We start from the raw sequence: 24,571 nt of genomic DNA, 5'->3' as shown, positions 1-24,571 counted from the left end.
GGTAAGGAAGAGAACCTTAGCGGAGGTTGAGCTGAATGTGATTCCCCTGAGAATCTCTCCCATCGCATGCCCACCAGAGCTATAAATAACTTTTATTGGGTTTAAGTGGAATTAGCGGAAACGTGAGTCGTCAGCATGCTCAAAGATATAAAGACATAGACTTTCTGACATGAGAAGGAAGAGCGAGGAGTGTTAATGATAATGCACATACATACATGAACATGCACATGTGCAAGCAGACACGGACATGGATGCAACAAATACCACAAGGGAAAGCAATTACATAATGAAATCGACATTTATTTTCATATTTCCATTTAGGGTGATTCTGGGTGTTTCAGCCTATCCCACAATCCTTTGGTGGCATTTGAGGTATATTTTTTTGGATTGGGTGAAATAAAGCTTTCAAAGAAAACTAAATTACTCGAGGAAGTGAAGTAAGAAAATGTAAACTTTATTGCAACTTTGTCATTCTAAGTTCTCTGATTTACAGAAGAGAAAAACACTTGTAATGGCACAGTCATCGTAATATGTACATTGCTGATAATGCAATAATCCAGACACTCGTTGTTGTCCAGATTTAAGAGTGGCATATTAAGGCACATGGTTCGCTCAGTCTGTAGAGGGAAGGAATAAACACATCAAAGCTTTTTTTTTTCCTGCAACTTATACGTGAACATACCACAGCATTCCATAAAAGCATTAGAACGGGAGCTCAAAAAGCTCCTCGCACGGAGGGCTCGGTTGGGAAATCACAGTTTGTCCATTGTACATTCAGCTTTAGGATAGATTAAGACGTCAATGTGTTCACAACATACTGTGTTGCACTAAGACATTTGGTGATTTTATAAGCTTCAGTAGACCTGAGTGTTCGAGTTGATACAGTAAACTTGATAGATCAAAGTTACACAATCAATTTAGTGGTAAAGCATTCACTAAGTGACAAAGAGTCTGTATCATCACTGCTGGCCAGTTAAGATTGTCTTGTGAGGAGCAAATCAATAAAGAAAAGCTAACTAACTGCACATAGAGCAATATATCATGGTGCAAAAGTGATTACATTTCCTCATGGGTTAGTTTTGAATATAATCACAGAAGAACATCTGTAATCTAATTTACATAACATCTGGCTAAAGCATTAAGTCAGGGTTCAAACCAAATAAAAACAATTCTCTTATATAAGTAATGCTACTGAAATAAAGTTAGCGATGGAAGTGGATTACAAGGATAGTCCAAAGAGTAAGCAAAGTGAAGGTACACACGAGGGCAGAAATTTGATTACTCGTCAGGGTTTATCTCAAGTGGCCGATGCACCTCTGTGCCTTAAATGACAGGTATGCTTTCAAAGATTTCTACTAAATCCAAGACGGCTGCAATAGACATTTCTTACATGTGAGAGAATCATTGTATTTGGTGTCTGAAGAGCTCTTGCGCCCACGTATTAGAAAAAATAGTTTGACATTTTGGGAAATATGTTTTTTCGATTTCTTGTTGAAAAGGAGATGAAAAGATGATACCATTTCTACATTTGTATGATAAATACGAAGCTTTCTTGTACAGATTAAGTGGTTGGAAGTTTTTTCTTGCCACCATTATCAAGCGCTTACTCATGTTGGGAATTGTTTGGGTCTCTGTAAATAATATTACAAAGAGTATAGTCTAAACCTGCTGTATATGGAAAGTAAGATAACTTCTGTTATACACTATATAAGTAAATTGAAATGAAATTTAATTAGATTCAAGAATATATAGAGATTGTAGACTGTCAATTAGTGAGCTTTAGAGGTACTGGTAGGTAGGTGTTGTTAAACTGGACCAGATTAGCTAACCAGCTGCTTGTGGCAACTTAAAGTCAGTTTAGTGCATAATCTCCTGAAAATAATAATCACTGTGTTTTTTGTTTTCACCTTAAAATAAACCATTTATATCTACAGAGAGCCATGTGCATCACCGTGTTTCTACAGTAGCACAGAACAGACCAGTTTTCTGCAAGTTGCCATTGTAGGTTCTCCTACATGCAGTATTCAGTTGGTTGCAATCTGCAGCTTTGCCCCTAGATGTCACCAAATTCTACACAGTGTTCCTTTAATATTTAATGGTACAGACATGAGAATGGTATCAATCTACTCTAATCTAAGTCTCTACAGGAAAACAAATATGTGTATTTCCCAACATGTCGGACTATCTATTAAAAAATCTCCTTTTCGACCTCTACGGTGTCGTCAACAAGGCTTTCTTTAGAGCTTAATTTTGCACCCATGAAGATGAAAGAGCAAATCAACACAACATCCAACAAAAAAAAACAAAAAGAAAAGAGCAGCCAATTTAAAAGCCCTTACTACAGCAGGTTAGTAAGAAGGTAACATCTCATCTTAATTCAAACATAGCCAGAGTTATAATTACAGTGGCTTGGCCTCATGTTTATCTGGCCTACAGTACTAAGGGACATTCAGATGTGTCCAACAGAGTGGTATGTTGATAAATTAAGTAAAACTACTCTAAGAATAAGTGCTAAGGGGTTGTTGTGTGTGATGATTCCATAAAGCAGTGAAAAACCATAACTTGAGGTACATTCATAAAACATCGGCCCATTGGCCTGATAGGTTCAAGTAAAAGCCTTTGTGATGAGTAAGCAAGACATACGGTACCACGGTGTGTAGGTCTTGGTATGACGCTCTCTGTGAGCTAACTTCCTCCCAATAAGCATTTCTCCCGAAAAAAAACCCTTTCAAACATTTTCCTTTGTCCTTCTATATCTTCATTTGGTCTTCTTGAAAGATTCAGATTCTTTTTTAAGCAAACAAGGGGCTTGCTTTGTTCCTCCTTATCAAGAGAGCCAGCAGCAGCTAAAAATTTAAAGACTGTAGAAATGCAGTATGTAAATGCAGAGATTTCTCTGAAACTTACATACAAAAAAAAAAGAAAAAAAAAAGAAGCAGAACAGATCAAAAATTCCGGAAACAAATCAGCCAAGAGGTAAAACTAATTAACATTTTTAAAAAAGGAAGAAAAAACTGTCACAAAGGAGAAAAAACACAAATCATTTTGAACTGTAAAGTGCAAGTATAAAAAGATCTTTCTACATATCATCCCAAGACAGGGTCTTGAGACAGGGTCAATGGTCTTTAGTGGAAAAGTGCAAGTTGAGAACAGCACAAGTATTTTAAAAAAAAAGTCAGGTGACTTGGTGGATCAGTCACATGACTCAGCTTCTCCGTAAGAAAATGGCCACCTCCTCCAAGGGCACAGGGTAGTCCTGTAGGAACGTGCCTCCATCGTACACCTGAGCGTTCTGGCTGTCCTGCCACTGGAAGCCCCCATCGGGTAAATAAATATCCCTCTGCACTGCCCCCTTCTCCACCACTGGTGCCACCAGGACCTGGAAACGCACATACACATCAGTTTTGTCAAAGAAATTCAGATGTCATGGAGATTGTATGCTTAATTAGTAAGACATCAGGTTACAGCCAGGGTGGGGGGGTTCATTCATGAACTATCGGATGCCAAGTATATCGGATGCTGACAGAGAACTCAATACGTTCCCATCAGAACATCATTAAGTCACCTCGTCTCCAATGAGGAACTGGTCATTGATGGTGAAGGTCATGGGGTCGTTGGGACTGAGCCACCACATTGGTCGGTAGATGGGGTTACCCGTCATCAGCCACTCCTCTGCATACTTTTCTATCAGTGGAACCACATCCCTCTGGTGCTTTGCAATGTAGGACCGAGTTAGGTTTAGTACCTATGGGTCACAAATGGAAAGAAGAACATATACATAATGAGGATTACAGTAAAAAATAACCAGATTTTCCATGTCCCAGCTGATCTTGCCATTATAAAAGTTAAGTGTCTATTTAGAGTCATTGTCTGCCCTTTTGTGGAGCTTTATTTTCATTCAGAACATATTATTATACATTATTAATGTCTAGCCAAGAAATGTAGAGCAACTGAGGAATTGAAACCAACAAGAAGAAAAAAGCCATTTCCTTAACTAAATCATCTGCCACAAGGATTTCAAGACAAGAATAATATTGACAATGAAATCTGCAAAAGACATTTGTGCCATCTCTACACTCAGTCACTCACTGAGTCATGCAGACAGAACTTAAGGACAGCTCATTGTTGACTTAGTGGTTTAACACTGTCCAAGTCTTTCTCCTGTCTCCCTCTGGCCATACTACTTCAGCATTCCTGGAAGGGTCACATCCTCTTCAGTGTCCCATGACAAAAACAAAACTTGACCGCATCTATAAAAAATGTATTTTTATGAGTTGGGATTGAGAACATTTGTAGGAATGAGCTTGAAGTCACAGCTCGGGGTTTGAGTGGATCTTTCTCTAATTGAGAAGCCAGGCGTGTGTGTGGGTTTGAGGTTTTATTGCTATTTGATTCCAGTGCGGTCGCTGCTGTGACCTGTCTATGACTGACTGAAGTATCACGTATTCTGGAAATAAAGGTGCGCCACATCTAAACTGCAATAAAACACTCATATAAAGTACTAATTTATCACGTTCAATGCAGCAGTCAATTCTCCTCTAAAATTTCCACTCAGTCTCACTTCATTTTATAAGTTAAGGCCATGCAAGAGACCAAAATGGAAAACATTGCTGCTGTCAAATGTCTAGCTGTCGAAAAGGCCTATTTTTATCTTTGTCACGCAACACAAGTCACAACCAATATATTTTGCTGCCTCAGTCCTCTCCTAGTGGAAATAAAGCAGTTGATCACTCCCACTCTGTCACACTTGTCAATTACTCATGGAAATCTTAATTGCCACAATAAAGTATTTTTCCAAGACTTGTCCTCAAATTCATTATCATTCCTGCTGAAGTGGCTCTCGAGAGTGAACCATAAATCTTGAGGAGGGATTGTAATTCAGAACAGATGGACTCTTAACCACAGGTGATGTTGGGATAGGGCCAAACAATCGCTCCTATTGAGGGGAAGACGGGAAGGGCAGGAGGGAAAAGAGCCTTCATCCTCTTGTGAAGCAGCAAGTGCTTTTCTGTTTGTTAATCTGAGCATGCATCCCACATTGTCAAAAGTATCAATATCTGTCACCGAACTCTCTGAGACTAAAGGCTTTGTTTTCCTGCCGTGCATGGTGAACAGTGCTTTCCCGATTTCCAGCAGAGAGGTACAGGGTTCAGTCCTGCCTCTCCTGCTGGGTGAAGAGCCAGGTCTGAGTTTTGATACACCAGGTCTCCGCAGACACACCGGTGGGAACTTCTCACCACTGATTCTCAGAATTGAGGAGAGGCTGCTGGGTCAATAAACTCTCCCTCTCTCACATTTTTTCATAAGCCACTATTCAAGATGGGAGGATAATCTCCCACTCCCTTTTAGAACTTCTAATTAGCAGCATTCACGCATCATTTCACTTGATCTCTCTTCTGTAAATCTTCACAAAAATCTTTTTTTGTGTGGAAAACAATGATGGTGCTATTGTAATTACACAGAGATAGAGTAGATAGCTTGAATTACTGTAGCTACATGAGGAGCTCGGACTGATTTGTGTGTGTGTGTTTTTTTAATCAAGTTCTATTTATGTACCCGGTCTTCTCCGCAGACCCATGGCGGTGTGTGGAAGCTGATAACAGGGAGAAAGGCTGTGATCTCTAGCCAACGGATGAACAACTCCTCATCTGTGACCAGGTCTCCAGACTGAGAGCCACCTGCAGGGAAAGAGAGAGATGGGCAAAGGCAGAGAAGACGTTAGTTGAACAGTTGAGAACTGGTATTGTATTGTTGTAGATTCAAAAATATCCAGAAGGACTGTCAGGAAGAGCATAAACCTCACAACCAAATACACTAAATACACTAGACAACACACTGGAGAACGACTAAATCTCCTGATCCTTGTCACATTTACTTGTATATACTTATATATACTTGTCTATATGCAGTGCTACTTGCATTTAAAATGCCAAAATGGTGGAGAAAAGCACAGAGTTTGGGTGATAGGGGAATGAACATCAGGTAAAGCTGTTGGTCAACAGTGTTGGTTGCAAATACCAAGTCCTTATGAGAGAACTGGTAGCAACTGGAACAGAGCAAACAGGTCAGTCTTATCTGTTATCATGCCTAAATCATATTCCAATCATAATTTCTGCCCTTGGGATTACCTTTCTCCGCCCTGATTATTTCCACCTGTGTCCTTACCTTGTGTGTATATATAGTCCGTGTCTCTCTTTGTCCTGTGCCAGTTTGTCTTGTCCCATGTGTCAGAGAACCAGCGCTTTATCCATTCCATTGCCATTGTCAGGTCTTGTTGTTTTGTTACTTTATTTGTTCAAGAGTGATTTTCTGTTTACCTCATATGGTGATAGAGGAAATGAGTGAAAGATCCTCTGAAGAATTTGGTGTACGTGGACAAATGTAATAGTCACCAATGAGTCTGAGTGCAATTATATCAGGTCATCTGTCTGTCATGACAGCTTTCTGTTTTTTCTACTTCAAAGTAAATAGTTTTCTTACAGGCATCAGCTGTTTCACTGGCTGTGGAATTTATAATATTACAGGAAGACATTTTTGAGCCAAAGATCACATGTGTTTTTTGTCTTTTTTTTGTGAACCAGTGAAAAATAATGCTCTTTTTTGTTTTCATATAAGGGCAAACTATGAAGTACTCTTAATGCACTATTAAAGGTGAGAAAAGTGACCCATAGGCTGTGGTATTACCTACTGCATCAGGAATGAGGAAGTTGTATCCCAGCAGAGTATGGTGCAGCAGGGAGGGAATGATGCCCTTCAGGCCCATTGGGCTCCAGTCAGACTGCAAGGGGGTCATCCTCACAAACAGAGGCTTGTGGCTTGACCTAAGACATGAAGAGCACCAACTCTGCTTTAAAAAGATAAATGGACAGATATGGTAGTTGGTATTGGGTAAAGATGGGACAAGATAAGATACCGTGTGCCTGCTGTCACGATGGTGGAGTCTCCTATCCTTGTGGCCAGGTCGGCCAGCAGACTGATATATTTGTCTCCACTGAAAGCCTGTGGAGGTCGCAGGGCTTGCTCCTCAAACAGATTTCCTTCGCCCCCTTCCAGCATGACATACTCCATCCCCAAATGGGCCTGCAGGGACCCCACTCTGTCCAGGAACCAGCTCACCGCTCCAGGGTTGGTGATGTTTAGCTTTACACAGAACTTTCCTCGCCACTGACTCATCACAGGGATCTGAAGAACAGAGTTTATTTTATTCCATCATTTTCTATTTTGGTGATTAATTGAAAGAATTATGGTGCCTCTGCCATTGCAATGATAGATTTTCTGCATTAGGCCATGTTCACATTGCTCTGCTTTTTATCAGACTACAACAAAGTGAATGGAGACAGGCTGCAGGGCAGATGGAAAGTGTCTGCTTTGGAAATTGTTCTGTGTCTGGTTTCTTTTTAAAATGTTCTCATAAGTTGAGTAAGGTTGAATGTTTTAAACGTGGAATATGTTTTCAGTGAATGGAATGTCACACTGTAGACTCTTTGAGTCTTTGAGTGAGAAATTGAAGAAACCTGTGCTTTACAGGATGATGAGTGCGCTTGAATCGGGTCTTACCAGCTGTCCCTGGGGGGCTGACGGGAGACTGAGCCAGTAGGCCTCAGTGCCGTCCATGAGGGAGTTGTGGAACTGCGTGGTGTCCACGCCAAGGAAAGGGGACAGGGTGATGGAAATGTTAAGAAGCTTGACAAGTGGGAGGTCCCTGGTCAGTCTCTTGGACATCCCCCTTTTCCTGCTGTTGAGGTAGTCATGGTCCTGTAGAGATACAGAGAGCTATGATCAGTCAGGATGGTATACCTAATGTATACCAGCATCAATTAGCTGCTTAAATTTAATCTAAATAAGTTTACATTGTAGTTGTTGTAAATGACTTGTAGATGGGAAATGGTAGCCTGATATAGGTTGAGTGAATTACAGTAGTCCAGCCTGGATCATATTAGTGAAGTGTAAAGATTTTGGAGGTACCTCTGATTTGGAGGAAGGATTGACCTGTCTGTCAACCATCATATATGACAGCCAGTCTTTTGCGTGTGGTCTGATGTAGGTGGAAAAGTGTTTGAGGTTCTGGGCTGTGGCATTGGTAAGATGTGGGGGGCGTGCTGTGGCTTAACATTTGACACAATGGTCTCTCTATGTGGGTGCATTGCTTTGTAAGCTAGTCACTGTGACAATATGACCTCTGTCAAAAGCATTTAACATGCAGTATATTATAATCATGGTAAAGTCAAAGTGAGATTTCAGATTACGTAACTGTGGAACAAAACCTTTTAAGAACACAAAGGTTGACCCCAGAAGGTGAACCTGCCATGGGAAGAAAGTGTAGATTAACACATATTATGTAAGTTATTAAAATGTTGTTTTTGTCCTCTGATCTTATGAATTTAAATGTGAAATGCATATAATTATCTAAACTAGGTTGGTCAAAAGCTGCATTATTTAGTTTCTTAGGAATAACTTTAGAAACGTGGCTTATTAACCCAAATTTTCCAAGGCCAGCAAGTCATTCCAAACTAATACGGAAACTAGAAAAGAAAGGTCATAGTGTGACTGATAATTTATGAATACTTGTAAAACTGGGGTGAAAGAAAACCCTAAAAGGATCATTGTTGCAAGTCACACTTCTGTTGAGCCTTACACTTCATGGACAACTTCTTCTTCCATAAGTTTCCATGCAGCACTGTACACTTGGCTAATTCTTTATAGCACTTACTGTATGAAGGGGATGTAAAGCCAACAAAACTGGTGTTTAATATCTTTGATGTCATGAAATTGTGGGTAACGGAAACTCTTGCCAAATGGCATCTATCAACCGACGTGTGTTATTCTTCCCATATTCTCCCCCGTTTTTATCCTTTCACACCTTCTGAAATGGTAATGGGAGTGTACTGTTAGCAATGTATATGTATATAATGAGATGCCTGAACTTGAACCTCCCTGATGGACAGAATATGTGTAACTCCACTGCCTCCTCTTCTGTTGCATGGACCAGGTCAGATCACAGCATCAAGACGGTGTCAGGATCACCTACTCAAGTTAGTCTTGGCTAGAATCCCTTTTAATCTCAACACACTCAATTCTTCGCCATCCTACAGTTACCACGCTAAGAGCAACCTGAGATCTCTGTTTGTCTTCTCTTGGCTATATTTGTTTTGTAATGGAATATCACCAGGTATTGACTTAGATCTGCTTCCCTTGACTGTGGTCCTGGTGGTCTTGTTTCCAGGCAGTTCCCAATAACATTCAAGGAAAGTAACTGGATGAATGTGAAGCAAGTAGTAAACATCGACATGTGAATAATATCACCTGTCCTTTTGTATTAAAACACACCAGATATGGCAGAAGCGAAATAAGCTTAAAATACCTAAACCATGATTTATCACCTTTACAAGATTTAAAGCATAATCAAAAAACTCTCTGCTCTGGGAAACAAATTTTTCAATATGAAGGCGAAGCCCGAAACAATCTTTTTTCTTCGTCGTGACATTTCTGTGAACCTGTCCTCCCTCCTTTGCTCCCCATCTCCAGGACTCTGGATATCCACTTAAGTAAGCTCTTTCATCTCTATCCCTGACCAGTTTTGAGCCTCTGACCGATGAACCCTCACCAGACTCTGTCCAGATGGTTGACGAGGAGGATTAAGAGAGTCTACAGCTACATAGCACAAGTAGTAGCTGAATGTAGAGAGGATGAATCAAAGAACACTTGTACCAAAACAGGTACGCACAGTAGTAGGCAATTGTTCTGTATATATTGTAGTTAATCTTCCTGATTAGACTCATGACTAATGAGGTTTCAGAGCCAAAGAAAGTGTGCTTTTCTCTCAAAGTGGAAGATAATTAATAAATGTGGCCAAAAGAGCGAAAACTGAGCCAACCGTGTGTCATAAAAATGTGTCTTGTTTTTTGAATAGATTTCCTTTTCAGATGTTTTCCATTGACTTCAGTAGAAATCTTTAAAGATATATTGTTGTACAACTAGTACACAGTAAGATGAACATTGAACATCATGTTCTTAACTGAGGGTTCATGTCAAGAATTCCCCAATCGATGCACAGAACACCCAATCCGAAAGAATCCCCACTGAGTAATGTTTTATTTTTAGGTTTGAAGATTAAAAAAAAGTCTTTATTGTCAATAGTCAAAATACTTATGTATATTCTATTCCTCCTTTTGTTGACCCATGTTGGTCCCCTGAACCATGACTGCCATCCTCACTTGGCTTCAATCATTGATCTCTTGATGTTTATTTATCTTTTATGCCTCCAGAGCACGTGGAGATGTTGAGGCTGGCGCTAGCAACAGTACATTGCAGTCCAGTGGGCAGTGAGGATGAGCACGTACCATATCAGAGAGGAGGGTGGTGGAATGTTCATTGAGGCTGATGACTCCCTCCCCAAGCTGGTGTCTCCTTATACGATTAGAGAAGGTCCTCAGCTCCCTCTCCACCTTCTGCCCTGAATCCACATTGGTGAGCAGCTTCCAGAATGGCAGCCTGTGGGTTAACACAGAGGGATCATACAGCACCTGCTGCTCTGAAGAACATGGATAGACTTTATGACTCCCTAAATACCCACAATTTTTCAGTCAGACAGATGCACCACAGTTTGACTTATTGCTGTTATGACAATAAACTGAATTTGAATCGAACTAACCACAGCGCCTTCGTGTTGGGCAGCTCCCTGGTATGCTGAGAGAATTGTTGCACTGCTTCCTGGTGAGCAGCTTTTACATTGTGGGCCACACACACAGTGTACTGTAAAGGGACACGCTCCATACTGGGCAGCGACTGTAGGCAAAACTGCTGTCTGCTGTCCAATCCCAGTTGCAAGGGAATATCAGGAGATACAAGCACTGCAACACCTGCATGACGGGAAGCAGATGGGAGAGGTTACAGGATATTAGTTAATTACATCATGCGCGTCAGAAATTCAAAACTGATGCCTCAGAGAATCAGGTAAACAGATAATATAATGTTTCACTTCTAACAGACATAAGGTAAAACAGTCCATTGCAGATTCCTCTTGATATGACATCGCGCACAAGTGTTACTGAGACCGGGATGAGCGTGACGGATTGACAGAGTGTTGTGGGAGGTAGAGTGTGGGCTGTGTCAGCTGATATTGCTCCACTCAGATGAGAGAAAAACACCCCCTAGAATGAGATATAGCAGTATGCAGTTAGATGAGCTTATCCTGGGACGGCTGGCAACTTCTGAGTAGGTAAGTTACACTCCACACCAATGAGAGAAGGGTTAGGTAGCAGGGATATATATCGAAAGTCACGTTGGTATTGAAGATCAGTATCTGCTTCAGAACATTAAATGACATCTCTTGTTCTCTCTTTCTCTGTGACAAAAGAAGAACAACTGTAATCAGCCCTCTAAAAATCTCTAACGAAGGGACTCCCTTACTACTACTACTATATGTATATACAGCCTTTCAGAGGCCGTGTGAAATGATAAGATTTATTATGTGAAGCAGATAATTGTGTCTGCAGATGTAGTTGCCCTGCAAGGAATGCCTTGTCCCTCTCAGGTTACCCCTACCCCCTATCCTCACCACTTCTCACCCGTCCTGACTCCCACCTTCTCCCTCTCAGCTTTAACCACCTTGCTCTGATGTGGGTCTGTCCCATCTCGGCTCAGCAGAAACCACCCAGTATCGATCATTGGCTTTGTCAACCCAGATTCTGACCCTGGGTGCCCTTGCTCAAGTTTTTTTTTGGAGGGGATTTGGGTTTTGGGATTTGGGATTTGGAGCTGATCTGGGTGCAAGACCTGTTTCCAAAGCGGGCAGACAGTCTGAGAACCTGGGCTGAGAGCTTGGCTCGCTTCAGCCACCCTCTCTAGTTTCAATGGGCTTACTGTTCTCATGCAGGCAGGGACCAGGAGCAGGCAGGATACTCATGTACTGGTTTATAATCAGATTAATAGTTTCAGAGATCAGTATTCAAGTGCTGCATAAAGCCTAGTGAAGAGCCTTCAACCTCAGGGTAATTCTCACGTGTTTGCAACGGATAATGTCAAAGAGATAGTGGTAACTCCTCAGCTGCCTCTCACAAGGTATTAGGTCACCACTTAACTGCTTGTTACAGATTCATAATGACAGATAAATGTAAAGTTTTGCTATATATTTAAACTCCTAAGGGAGTGAGCGGCCAAAAACGACTTCTTAATAAATCAAGGGTGCACCCAAACAATAATGTGCATATACAGTGTTGTAGAAAGTGGGGCAGGGGAGAAAATGTTACAGCTTTATGGAAGGATGGAAGTGGAATGCAGGCAGTGGAAATAGAGGCGACCAGAGTACACCAGACACCGAGCAGCCTTGTAGAATGATGTGCAGATACAGCAGGCTGCAAACAGTGTGTTTTACCAAAGTGCACACAGGGTGGAAAGTAGAGTTTAAGTTTGCAAGCATGACTTCTTGAGTCATATTTAATTTTTATGGGAAATGACACTGCAGGGCCTCAAGGAAATGGGACAATCTGGTCAAAAACAGCTGTACATTTTATTCCATCTTTAACTAAACATGCAGATTTTAATGTTGAATGTATTAAATCCTGACTTGTGTTTATACAGCTCTACTCAAAGCTCTTTGCATGCACTCGTAAGCATTTTTCGTATAGGAGAACTCCTGATTGAAAATGAACTTCTCACCCTGGTTATACAAGTGCAGAACTCAGTACGAGACAAACGCTCATCTTTGACTGCACAGTATCTCTAGATGCATATATCAGACAGAAGCAGGAATCAATAAGTGTTATTTAAAGAAAGTGAAGCAGGTTTGAAGCCTTGAGTTACAGCCAAGGTGGGGTGCCTGGGAGATGAGGGGGAAGCAAAGGGGGGGGGGCTCCTATTTTTAGAACAATTCCTTAAACACTCCAAGCTTCCCCCGAAATATTTTCCACTAGCTCTCAAAAGCGAAATTATATGCCTGACCGACCGTATCCGCTCACCTTCAAAGCAGCAGATAGGCGAAGGTAAAAAATGAATGAAATGAAAGTTTATTGGTCAGATTTGAGTGATTTGACACACACATGGCTCAGTTTTACAGCTGTTGAGTGAACACACAAATCAAGCAAACTTGGATTCGCTTCGTCACACGCATATGTGCATTCTCACACACATTCACACACACTTTCTTTAATGGGAAACCGTAGACTTCCAAGAAAAACAGAGCAGGACTTATAGGACCCATAAAGGTTCTGCACTTCCTCTTGCTCCGTCTGCTGAACGTTTGGAGGTGGTAGCGGAGGTGACCCCATGCACCTTCTGATGGGTCAGGAAGGTTTTAATGTGGCGTCTAGGCCCTTGGAGAGTGGCTGTTCTGGAGGAAAACACTGCCTCCCTGCTGCTGTGGACCAGATGGGCTGCACTCTTTTACCTGTCATATTTATACTGTTATTTATGACACCTGTGCACACTTACAGACCTGACCAGGGTTATAAAAGATGCATTCAAACACTAACTATGTGTGTGTGAGCATGTGCGTGCGAGTGTGTGTGTTCAGGCATGCATTTCCTTAACAATGGAAACTTAGTTTCTGTGCCCAACCTCAAGAAATTGATGGCCACAAAACTGGGATCTTGCCATGTAGTAAATTTCCAATTCCTCTTATTGAAAAAAATAATGAAACACTAAAGAGATTTTCTCTGCTCTATTTCTACCATCAATCAGTTTTATTGTTTCGAGGGTGAGACACTGTGTTCAGTACAAATATCACAAGCAAATATGTGTCCTGATCAGACAAGAATATCCCACATTTAAAGTAATGTAAAAATGTTTTTTTCAATAATCCTTTTTTTTTTTTTTACTTCAGTATCTGCTGGTGAACTTGACATATTGTTAAAGTAGCTCAGCACTAATGTTTTTACACAACTTAACTGCAACATTTTGGTTAATTTCATATAAAGAAATGGGGGGGGGGGCTTCCGTATTCAAGGAAGGAAACAACTGACCTGAACAACTGCAGACTGATTACATGCTACGTTATGTAGAAGGATGCAAACGAGCTGATACATACTGAGCTGTAATTACACCAGCGGACAGAAGCCGTTGTATCAATCCTCCTCTCTCTTTACTGTCTTGATGGAAAGTATTAGGTAAGACATTGACTGTGGAAAATGTTGAGGGTTGATTTTCATACAGTAGCTCTCTCATACAGGAGATGACAGCTTGCTTTTAACAAAGGCTTCATTTGGCTAAGTGAGTCATTGTTAAAGTGTTTTAGCTCTTGCTTGTCGGAGGGAGTCGAAGTTTCAGGGCAGCTGCCCAGGGACCTCTGGGTGACCTATTGAGTAACACATGGGTGTGTTTTGGGGCAGCTTTTTTTTTTTTTTCTCTAGCGAATATTTTAAACATTTATTTCCATAGATGTAGGACTAAATGATTTTGGACTGGCAAAAAGAAATACACAAGCTATCAGAGAAGTAAAAACACACTTTCACTCTGCCTATAGCTCTGTAAATTAGGATAAAGTATTGACACCCTTCAAGTTTGTGTGTTTAAACGACTTGGTGAAAATGTTTGGCCTTTTTGAAAATAAGTCAAGGTCCACTTATTGGCTTTTTCAAGAGCATCTTGTAGTTTTTCATCATCATCTGTGACCGGACAAAACTCATATGTGAACCTTGAGTTGAGATTCCCCTCCTCTCGAAAAATAAAGTAATAGCTCAAATTGATGCATTTTTAAAACTTCTTTTCCTGTGGATGTTCTGGACTCAGATTCTTGAGTAGCAATCACATTTTGACTATTATTTTGTCTGTGGTTATCTTGCTTCCTGAGCAACAGCCTCACCATTAAGCATCATAATGGAAATATGCTTTTACTCATTGTTCTCATCCTTGTTATTATAAGGTTCTGTTCTTTTCTCTTCTGTTGTATGAAATAAAGCAGATTAAGTATCATTATCTGAATGAAATAAAAAAATCAAAAACCTATTACGGTTACATAACTTTTATCCATATCTGTCTCTTGAGCTTGGCTGTTCCCCTCCGGGAGACCAAACAACAAATGAAAAGGAGCAGTAAAGTATTATTTCTATGGATCCCACATGGAAAGATTGAGTCAGAGAGAGAGAGAGAGAGAGAGAGAGAGAGAGAGAGAGAGGGAGAGAGAGAGAGAGGAGAAGAGAGGAAAGAGCCGAGAACTAGGAGGGGGGGGGGGGGTAATATATATATATATATATATATATATATACATGTGTGTGTAGGAGGTGGTCTGATATCTTAAGGAGTTGCTGTCGAGTCTAATGAGTCTTGCAGAAGTGATATTTGATTCTAATCTCTGCTCGCTTTAGGCAAGCATAGCAAAAAAGCAAATATAAAGAGACAGTAGATAAATGACCCTTTATTGGATCCAGACTGAAGAGACAGCTAGGTGATGTCAAAGTTAGACTTATCATACTCTCACTTATTACAACAGCCTGCTGTGAAAACAAATAGATCTCTTCAAGCCCTTATTCTGAAATACTGGAAGCCAAGTTATCTGTCTGATGTAAACATCCAGTATCAGTGTATGTGGACTTTGAAAGAATGAGGCCTTCTGAGGATGAATTATGTACCCATATTAAATTAATAAGAGAATTTTTCCACTCTCTTATTTTTAACCCTAAAATATAAAACTACAAAAATATGCTGCTCGCTGTGTGCTAATATCACAGACAGGATGATACCAGATCTTATATAAGTATCCAAGATAATACATTCATATTTGTGTGTGGATAAATTACTCAGATACAAATAAAATATAAAATCTGAAATGTAAAATCTCAGATTTTTAAAAATAAACATGTTAAGTATTTATTTCTAATCCCTTTTTTTTAGTAATGGCAGCAATATTCTGATTCCCCTTTTGACAACTTGTTATGTCACATAACATTGAAAAGGGTGTGACTAAACTGTTCTGATGACTATAAGAAATTATAAAATGTTTATCCATATATGAAATGATTTAAAAATCTTTATTTCATTTTGAAAACCAGAAGTAGTAATGAAGACATAATGATGGCATCTACTTACTGTTGGTGAATCTTTAGTTTAATTTGATTATTTTAGGGCATGGACACTGTAATGGTACGTCATGTGATTCGATCATGTTCAGTAACTATTTTCCAAAATATAACTATCTGCATTTCGACAGTTTATCCAACACTAGTTCAGCTTACATTTGCTCAGTAGAACCCCAATGATAAATTGCAATCCGAAAACCCCCCGTTGAGTAAATGTAGTAATAAGCCCCTAAAGCTTTGGGACAACTTCTCCCCGAGAGTCCCTTCTTATGTTTTTAATGCAGGATGTGGCTTCGGTGATATCTAATCTGTTCTTAGTAGCCCAGTTGTTTTTGTATGGATAAAGACAGGTGGGGCTATGACAAGTTCTCCAGTTGGCAACACTCTCAAATGTCACTCCGCTGCACTGTTGCATATATTTTCTCTCCTGTCTCTCTGCTTTACTTGTCTACCTCTTCTTTACTTTGCTATTTTTTGCTGTCTCTTCCTGATTCTTTTTAATATGAAATACTATCATTCTGTTGCTCTGTCGCTTTATGTTTCAATCTATCAGTCTTGATCGTTAACCGTCCCCAGGAGTCTTCTTAAGTTAGTAACGTCAGTCACAACTGTATATTGCCTACCAGAGTTATAATGTGCTCCTATGACTAACTAGAGTCAGTGAAGACAGGTCCCATGCACACAAAACGGCTCACATGTACGACAGAAATTTTACTAACAGTCAGTTGGTTCACACAGCAGTGAAGCCTGATATTACTGAACTGCATACTGCACTAATACTGAAGTAAGTTTGTTTTCTGGAATCATCGCTCTCGTAAAGGCTTTATGCCGAAACAGAGATTTGTCAGTCCATTCATTATAAATAAAATTCACCAAAATGGTCAAGACATGTGGTGACTCTTACTTTTTTATTACCACTGGAGTGCTGCCTTTTACGGATCTGTTTTGTGGAAAACAAGTTCTTTTTTCTGTGGACTGAAACTCAGTTCATCTCGTATGAACTCATGAGAGTAAAAACCGAATTCAGTGGGAGCATCGCTATACAGTTTTAATGACTCTATTGGTCCAAAGGACAGTAATTTAATTTAATTTATTTATTTATAAGGACAACACACATTCAGCAATATTTCTGTAAACATGCCAGTGTTAGCCAGCTGGCTAATTAAGAAGATCTGTTTCAAACATAGTCAATCCAACTCCTCTCTCCTTGTTAAAAGCAGTGTTACTATTCTAAAAAAAAATTATGTGCTTAATGTGAGTTCAAAGCAGCTTTTCCTAAGAAGGAACTAATATTACTGACTGAGATGTGCCTCAAGTGCAGTTAATATTTTTTTGTTTTGTGGACACTGAAAACCCAGTCATTGAGTTTTCTGTGCAACACAACAATTAACACAAAATACAGTTATAAATGACATCAAGTCAACATTAAAAAAAAGATTGATTTTGTATGTTGTCTTTGTTTTACATGCTGGAAGTGATTTTCCAGTCCTGCATTCAATTAGATTTGGTCGGTTTACATGCAGAAATAATAACGTTTCGCTGCCAAAACTAGGAACAAATCAATAATCTGATTAAGCCTTCACACGGTTGCATAAACTCACAGTTCCCAATAATAATCCTGTTTACTATCCACACATAAATTTTGATTTTTTTTCTCCATAAAAGCTGCTATAATTGTTTCCTGTCCCACCACTATTAACCACAACAATAACACAGTTAAGACTCTACCACATCATGCTGTTTGGCACAGCCACAGTCATCTACTGCAATTTAAAAAGTGATACCTCAGGTACCACATTTGTTAGAGCTGTAGGAAAGAAGAAGATGGCAAATGCAGCTCTTGCAGTCTGATGTTCTGATGTTTTTGGATGGAGATGAGATGAAATAATGTGAGGGTTTGTTTGGTTATGTAGAAAAGTGAGATAAATGTGTTTCAACTTTAAATGGAAGTCCAGACCTTCTCTCACTGTCTGGAACATTTGTCTGATGAGTTCAAGAGCACAGATATGCTTGCATGGTTATTTTGCAGGAGATCAGTGGTGCTTATACAGGATTTTATCAATAATTTGTTCAAGTAACAAGTAGATATCAAATCTTGCAATAATTTGCATTACACACAAAACAGAGACTAAAAAATAGAACATATACCTACCCCTGAAATGAATCAATCATGGTTCTCATAAAGGATGCACACTTGCAGTAGTTTACTTTGGCATAATTTAATTTAAACTTTGTTCCAGATGTATTTACTGATTATCAATGCATACAGTATATAAAACAGTCTGTTTTTTGCAAGTATGAAAGGTGTGCACACCTTTTTACCACTTCTGTGTCAGTCTTAATGTAATGCAAAAACAGCATCACCTACTTGAATCAGATTATTACCTAGTGCACCTTGAGTCAGGACATTTAACAACTGTGGACGTAATGTTCTGAAACGTGACATATTCTTGAATTAGCCAAATCTGAAGCCTACATTCTTAGGCTGTCATGAGTTTGTAACTCATGAGCTGTATGCATAAGGGGATATGCACATCCAACCTGATCAAAGATCATTTATCACTAATAATTTCTGCTCATCTTGAATGGGAAAGCCAAACAAAATCTTTAAAGCATGATATCATGATAAATATACCTTTAATGCTCCAATAGGAATCGTTGTCATTGCTGAGCATCAGTTTGCTATGTTTGGGGCTATGTACAGTATGTGTCTGTGAGTCGTTACTTGGCAACGTTCAAACAGTTGTTCTCATCTCATCTGCTTTTTTCATCTGTTTTTCTTTTTTTCTCTGACCAAAGCTGAACAGAGACACAAAGGGTTACAGGGTCCTGATAATTACCCGCCGTCCTCTCGTAAGGTGGGAAAGGGATTTGAGTCATGTGACTCTCCTGTTAAACCTGCCACTGTGTTACATAACATCCCAAAAATGTGTGTGTATGCATTTGTTTCTGTCAGTTTGTAAATGAATGTGTCTGAAATTGATGGTTCTTTGTATCACCTCATTGTTTGATATCACACCCTTTGCCCTGATCATGACGCTGGCTGGCACTTTACTTTGTAGCTACTCAATACACACACACAGATGCACAATCACATAATTGTATACGTTGGGAAAAAAAAGCACATTTGCGCAATGTGCACGTGTGCATAATAGGATTTTGCTATGTCTTGCATTTCTTTGCGATGTTTCCAGTCTGATTGTAAAATAAGATTTATGTCAAATCAAAGCATAAAGTTGGTTAGTTTGAGCAGCAGCTTAGTAAGCAAACCCCAACAGCAAACTCCCTGAGGTTAATGCTACACCCGCTACCACACATCTACACGCACACACACACACACACACACGCACACACAAACACCACACGTTCCTCATCAGTTACATTAACCATTCACATCCGCCAGCCTCCCCCTTTTGCCCCCCCCGGATAAAATCTAACACCCCCAAAATAACCTGGTGAGTTATAAGAGTCAGCAGGGCCCTCATCCAACCTGCCCTTTTAATAGCAACAAAAGGCAATTACCTCGGTATCCCCTAAGAGTTAATTTAAGATGGTAAAGGTGGTTTACTTCCCTTTGTAGTCTAAGCTCTAAATTAATAAACTGAGATGCCACAGACAGTATTGTGTTTCACTCCTATTTGTGGGACAGCTGTACTATCCAGTCAGTGATGTGTGTGTTATGGGGATGCTGGTTCTGGGAGGTGGTCGGGACATTTTTCTCAGCTTAAACACTAACAAACATGAGGGGAGGTGGAAAGACACAACAACATCCACAGGGCTTCCCTCACGCCCTGGTATTCACGCCACACATTGTATACCCGCTGATGTGGGGTCAGATTTCCCAAGCCCTTGTGCTAACCCTGCACCAATGGTATGTGTGGCAAAAACAGCTGACTCTGTGTCATTTTAAAGACCTGAAAATGTTTTTTTCGTGCTGTAACAGACCTTATATGTGAAGAAGACTTTAGCTGATGAGACACTCTCCACTAACAGTAAATCTCCTTCCATCAACGATCTCTTACCTGATGAGCCCAGGAAGTAGCGTTCCAGGGCAGATCCAAAGCCAGAGGGATTGTCTTTAAGATCACTCACAGTGAAGGGCTGCGTTGTGGCGTTCTGATCATTAATTGGCCAGGTCTGACCCCGGACACTGGCGCCGCCGTACCAGGATACATTGGTCATGGAGAAGCAGTCCTGAAATTATGCACACACTTTTTCATTCATGAGGACAGAGTGAAAATGGAAACCACAGCATACATATGAAACATATGAAATTGATACTGACTGGAAAAAAAAGGAAAATACAAGTGGCGTATATAAAAATTAGTGGCAGGGTTGAGATTAAAATGAGGGTAGAATAAAATGCAAGTTTCATTTGTTTTTTACTCATTCGACACCCTCAAACACACATCTAAACCACCACCACCATTTAGTGAGCATTTGAAAAAGTTTATATGAGCACTCAAAAAGCAGACTTAAAAGCAAATGATAAGTGTAGATTTCATTTATGAGTGTCTGTAAGGTGAATTGGACTTTAAATGTTCCCAGTGTTATTTGACATTCAGTCTAAGTTACTGTAACTTTAACGCAGGGTACTGGGGACTGTCTCAGAAAGCATCACCCGCAGAAAGGATTGAATGACAAGAGTGTTTTCTAAGAGACAGCTCGTACTTCCTCAAAGCGTCTTTACGCATGTGGGACAAATGCGCAAACTCATTTATTTCACGTCAGCAAACCCCCGGCTCTGTCAGAGAGTTTGAAAACAGGTGCCAAGTGGTCACCTGAGAGTTTTTAGAAATTAGAAGAAAAAAAACAAATTAAGGCGACTTAAGTTTGGAAAGATTTTCTGTGCCACATGACATGGAGTTATGGCGAGGAATGTTCCAGTGGGGACAGATTAACCTCCCCAAACATCCCAATAGTTAAATGCCTTTGATAATTAAGCTGGGGGGAAAGTACAGTAAGTATTGTGCACGTCAACTAGCATAACAACTGTGACGAGGCAGATTAAACAGGATGTTTTCCACTGAGTGCAGTTAAATCAAGGGCTGTAATTTTAAAAAAAGGAGGATGAGGATGAGGAAATCACGCAAACTCATTTATGTTTTTGGTCATTGTGTCAACTCAAATGAGACATTCAAGCATCATGACTGTGTTTTGTTTGAAATAATTCAGTGGGATGTCAGAAACAGTTTGAAATTATTAAATCAAACATTTTATGTGCATTCTACTTGTTTAACTCTCTCTCTCTCTCTATCAACTTGATATTAACAGGTGCTTACTGAAATGAGGTGAATGTAGTTCTGAAACATAATCAACAAACTGATTTATATGAGAAAATGTGGTTGATATTGTGTTTGGCCATATGTATAAATGTGAATATAAGGCTTACTTATCATATCATATCATGATCATTATCATATGTGCTATAGATTGTGCAGCAATATCACAGCAGTCATGCCCAATCACATGCTAATTAAGTCAGTAGTCTAAGTTCAGTACCCTAGACTGCAAATTGACGCGTAAAGTAAGTAAAATGACCCTTTCATAACACTCACTGGCTCTTGAGTGAGAAACCTTACCTTCAACTCCACATGACAGTGCACCGGCGCCCAAGTCATACTGTAGCACTCCGTCTCCGTCTCCTCGTTCACCTCCAGAGAGATCTTCACCTCGGCCACCGAGTCCCACGTATAGCAGAACTCCGTTTTATTCAGCCAGCACAGGTTCCTCACGAAGGGAACCTCGATGTCTGGGTTCCCTACGTTCCCCACGTCTATCTCCACATAGGTCTTGTCCTCCGTCAAGGTCTGTATGACCAGCGAATGGGTTCTTCTCTCCCAAATAAGTCCGCTAAAAGTACCCCTGAGGATCCAGTTCTTGTTGGGCTGGTCCACCACTTGCCAGTATATGATCCCGATGGTCATGACAAAGAAGACGGCCACTCCGAGACAGGCTATTGCTCCCTTCCAGGTCTCGTTCATCTCCTTCAATCCCGTGTCCCATGTTACCTCAGGGATGGGGCTAGGGTTCCTATTTCGTGCGTGGGGCATGTTGTTTTTTTTTTGAGATCAGCAAAGAATCAAACACAAAAAATGCTGCAGAAATCTTTGTGCGTCAAAAATCTCTGTTGGTTCATCATGTTATGGTGTTTTTTCAGTGAGGCTACAGGGTAAACCAGCCTACTCTTTATCTTTACACCGTTTACACTGTTGGATTTTTTTTGCGCAATTGTGCCAGCAACAGAGACCTGTCATGTGAAGAAAGCTGTGAGAAAAAAATCCCAGCGGGGAAATAAAACAGTATGAATGAATAATTGACTTACCACATACTGCTGCTGTTTTAAAAGAGTTGGATTTGTCAATTGCATTGGCTGCAGTGAGCTCGTGAGCAGCCCCAAGCCGGGTTTGGCAGCAATGCCTGCGAATAGCTCCTAAGACGCTGTCTTGCTTGCCCTGCACTTTCTGACGTAACGCCGGGTTGTTTCTTCAGAGGAAAGGTAGAGAGAGGGAAATGGGGGATCAGGAGGGTTTGACTGAGTCTTGGAGCTACCCGCCGGGGCAAGCAGGCCACGGACAGCCTGGGAGGGAGGGACCCCCACGCGTGGTCGCAAACTCTGTGCGCGCTCTCCGTGCGTAAAGTTTCTGTGGAGACTTGTCATCCGGTTTGGCATGATAAGGTTTCGTCTTGATCTTGCTGTGTTGGTGATGGAGAGTAGAGGGTGATGTCTGAAATCACATGTGCACCGATCTTGGGAGTGAAACTGTCTTCATGTCTCCATGCGTGTGGCTGTGTTTAGTTTAATTGGCTACATCTAATAGGCTTGTTAATCAAATTGACCAAGAGGTTAATAATATATTTTCATGGATAAATAATTATTTTACAGGAAATTAGTTGGTTTTAAAGATTTGGATTGGATGGCTTTGGACGGTTCGTACTGACATTTTTTTTTTTTTCAGTTTACAAACCTGTCATCCAGAATCCATCCCTGCTGTCCAGGATCAGACCTTCATCCTGTGGCTCATCATAACCAAGTACCAATAACCAAATGGATGCTGAAAGGAGACTGTGCTGTTCGAAACGATTAGGATTTGATTTCAGTCGAAAATTTGATCTAAACATGCAGCAGTTTAGCCAAATAGCTGACCAACAGAGATTTTCCCAGCCTGCATAATATGTGTTGTGTTCATTATTAGTTTTCCAGGCACATTTTAGGCACTTTATTACATATTTTGCATAACAAATAACAATGTGTGTACAATTGTACAACAAAAAAACAAAATGTGAACACATCCAATAATCTGTGGTGAATCCAACGTGTGCTGTGACATATCAAAACGTATTATGTGAGGTTTAACGTTGTATGGCTCATGTGCTGTGCAGAAGAGGGCAGGAATGTTGTTTATGAGGTCCTCAAGGGTAGCAGGGTGGTGGTGTGACTGGTCGAAGGTGGCATTTGTTGGCATTTGGACTGTCAACATCCATTGTGTCTGGAGTTATAATGTCAACGTTCAGTAGCTGGACTGACTCATGCTGTTTGCAATAAATGAGTGTGCTGCGTCAATCTTCATGCAATGTGGTTGTACAACACAAAGCAATGCTCAACCCTTTTGTCATACCTTTCTGAAACCTAAACTGTATAAGCGTCATGTCAACTCATTTTAATTCAGTGTCACTATACATTTATTTCAACACAGGTGTTACTTTAACATGGTCATGGCTCTATTGGTATCTAGCAACAACTTTATCAGACCCAAAAATAAGACAAGAGGAATCATCACTTGAACAATGTTGTTATGTTTGTAGGTTAAGGTCTTCCTGTGCTGTGCACAAGATATCCCAAGAGTGTCGGCTGACATACCTTGAAGATCAGCTGCCCCCGTCCCCGTTTATGCATGTCAGCCCCCCCGATCCATCGCATAACTTTGGCAGGGGCAGAGACACTGGATAAGGCTGTGGGAACCTGTGTGAGCACTTTACCTAATCACCCTGCTCCCACTGTAGCCGATTTCAGAATCTCCGGAAATCAGACATGTGTGACTTTCTGAGAATTTGAACTTTCAGGATAGAATGATACAGATTATCCTGTTGTTACTATGTTTCTTGCAGGAAACAAACAGTGCTTCTATCCTCACAGCAACTAGTTTGAGAATGAAACACAAACACATACACCGTCAGTGTTGCAGTTGTTGTTTGTTTCTCACAGTGAATGAATGCACAAAACACAGAGCATCTTGACATGTTGACATGTTTATACAACTCTTTGCCTCAAAGATGTGTAGTCACAGAATGTGTTATGTTCATGTTCATTCTTATGTTCAGCATGTGCTGTAGAGAGTGTTTGCAAGTGTTTGTGTGTGCATTCGGACCCCTGAAATTCAAGTTTAGCGTGGGCCGTGTGGCAGCCAGGCTCCGGGTCAGAGGTCAAGCTGATGACATCAACGGAACATCCAGGGGGGAGGGTCTAAATTTACACGCCATCCAGATTGCCCCCAACTCATCCCTCACTGCTATTAATAGGCAGAAGACTGCTGCGTGGCATGCACCCGCTCCCTCTGAGA

General features: G+C 40.5%; 1 protein-coding gene across 2 annotated transcripts; it reads right to left on the bottom strand.

The window, feature by feature from the left end:
* Positions 1–391: 391 nt before the first annotated feature.
* Positions 392–22,679, bottom strand: si:ch211-236l14.4 (SITS-binding protein). Of its 2 annotated transcripts, XM_010732762.3 has the most exons (11): positions 22,336–22,679; positions 21,593–22,260; positions 20,033–20,204; positions 10,652–10,859; positions 10,341–10,491; positions 7,558–7,755; positions 6,914–7,182; positions 6,685–6,821; positions 5,557–5,678; positions 3,566–3,745; positions 392–3,379 (listed from the first exon to the last, which is right to left on the bottom strand). In XM_010732762.3, the coding sequence occupies exons 2-11, from the start codon at positions 22,061–22,063 to the stop codon at positions 3,206–3,208; spliced, it is 2,082 nt and encodes a 693-aa protein (XP_010731064.3). In that variant the 5' UTR covers positions 22,064–22,260; positions 22,336–22,679; the 3' UTR covers positions 392–3,205. The 2 variants fall into 2 exon arrangements, with proteins under 2 accessions (XP_010731064.3, XP_027128604.1); XM_027272803.1 differs by having other exon boundaries at positions 21,593–22,679.
* Between the last annotated feature and the right edge of the window lie 1,892 nt (positions 22,680–24,571).

This window comes from Larimichthys crocea, chromosome XXI, assembly GCF_000972845.2.
Source record: "Larimichthys crocea isolate SSNF chromosome XXI, L_crocea_2.0, whole genome shotgun sequence".
Lineage (NCBI taxonomy): Eukaryota > Metazoa > Chordata > Actinopteri > Sciaenidae > Larimichthys > Larimichthys crocea.
The sequence above is the reverse complement of the archived record's forward strand: the minus strand, read 5'-3'. Positions and strand labels throughout refer to the sequence as shown.

Excerpts from the sequence above, each read along its gene's own strand:
- si:ch211-236l14.4 (XM_027272803.1), bottom strand. The coding sequence starts at position 22,063 with ATGCCCCACGCACGAAATAGGAACCCTAGCCCCATCCCTGAGGTAACA. Across the intron at positions 20,205-21,592 it reads ACTGTCATGTGGAGTTGAAG|GACTGCTTCTCCATGACCAA; the intron begins GTAAGGTTTCTC and ends GCATAATTTCAG. Across the intron at positions 10,492-10,651 it reads CCCAACACGAAGGCGCTGTG|GCTGCCATTCTGGAAGCTGC; the intron begins GTTAGTTCGATT and ends GTTAACCCACAG.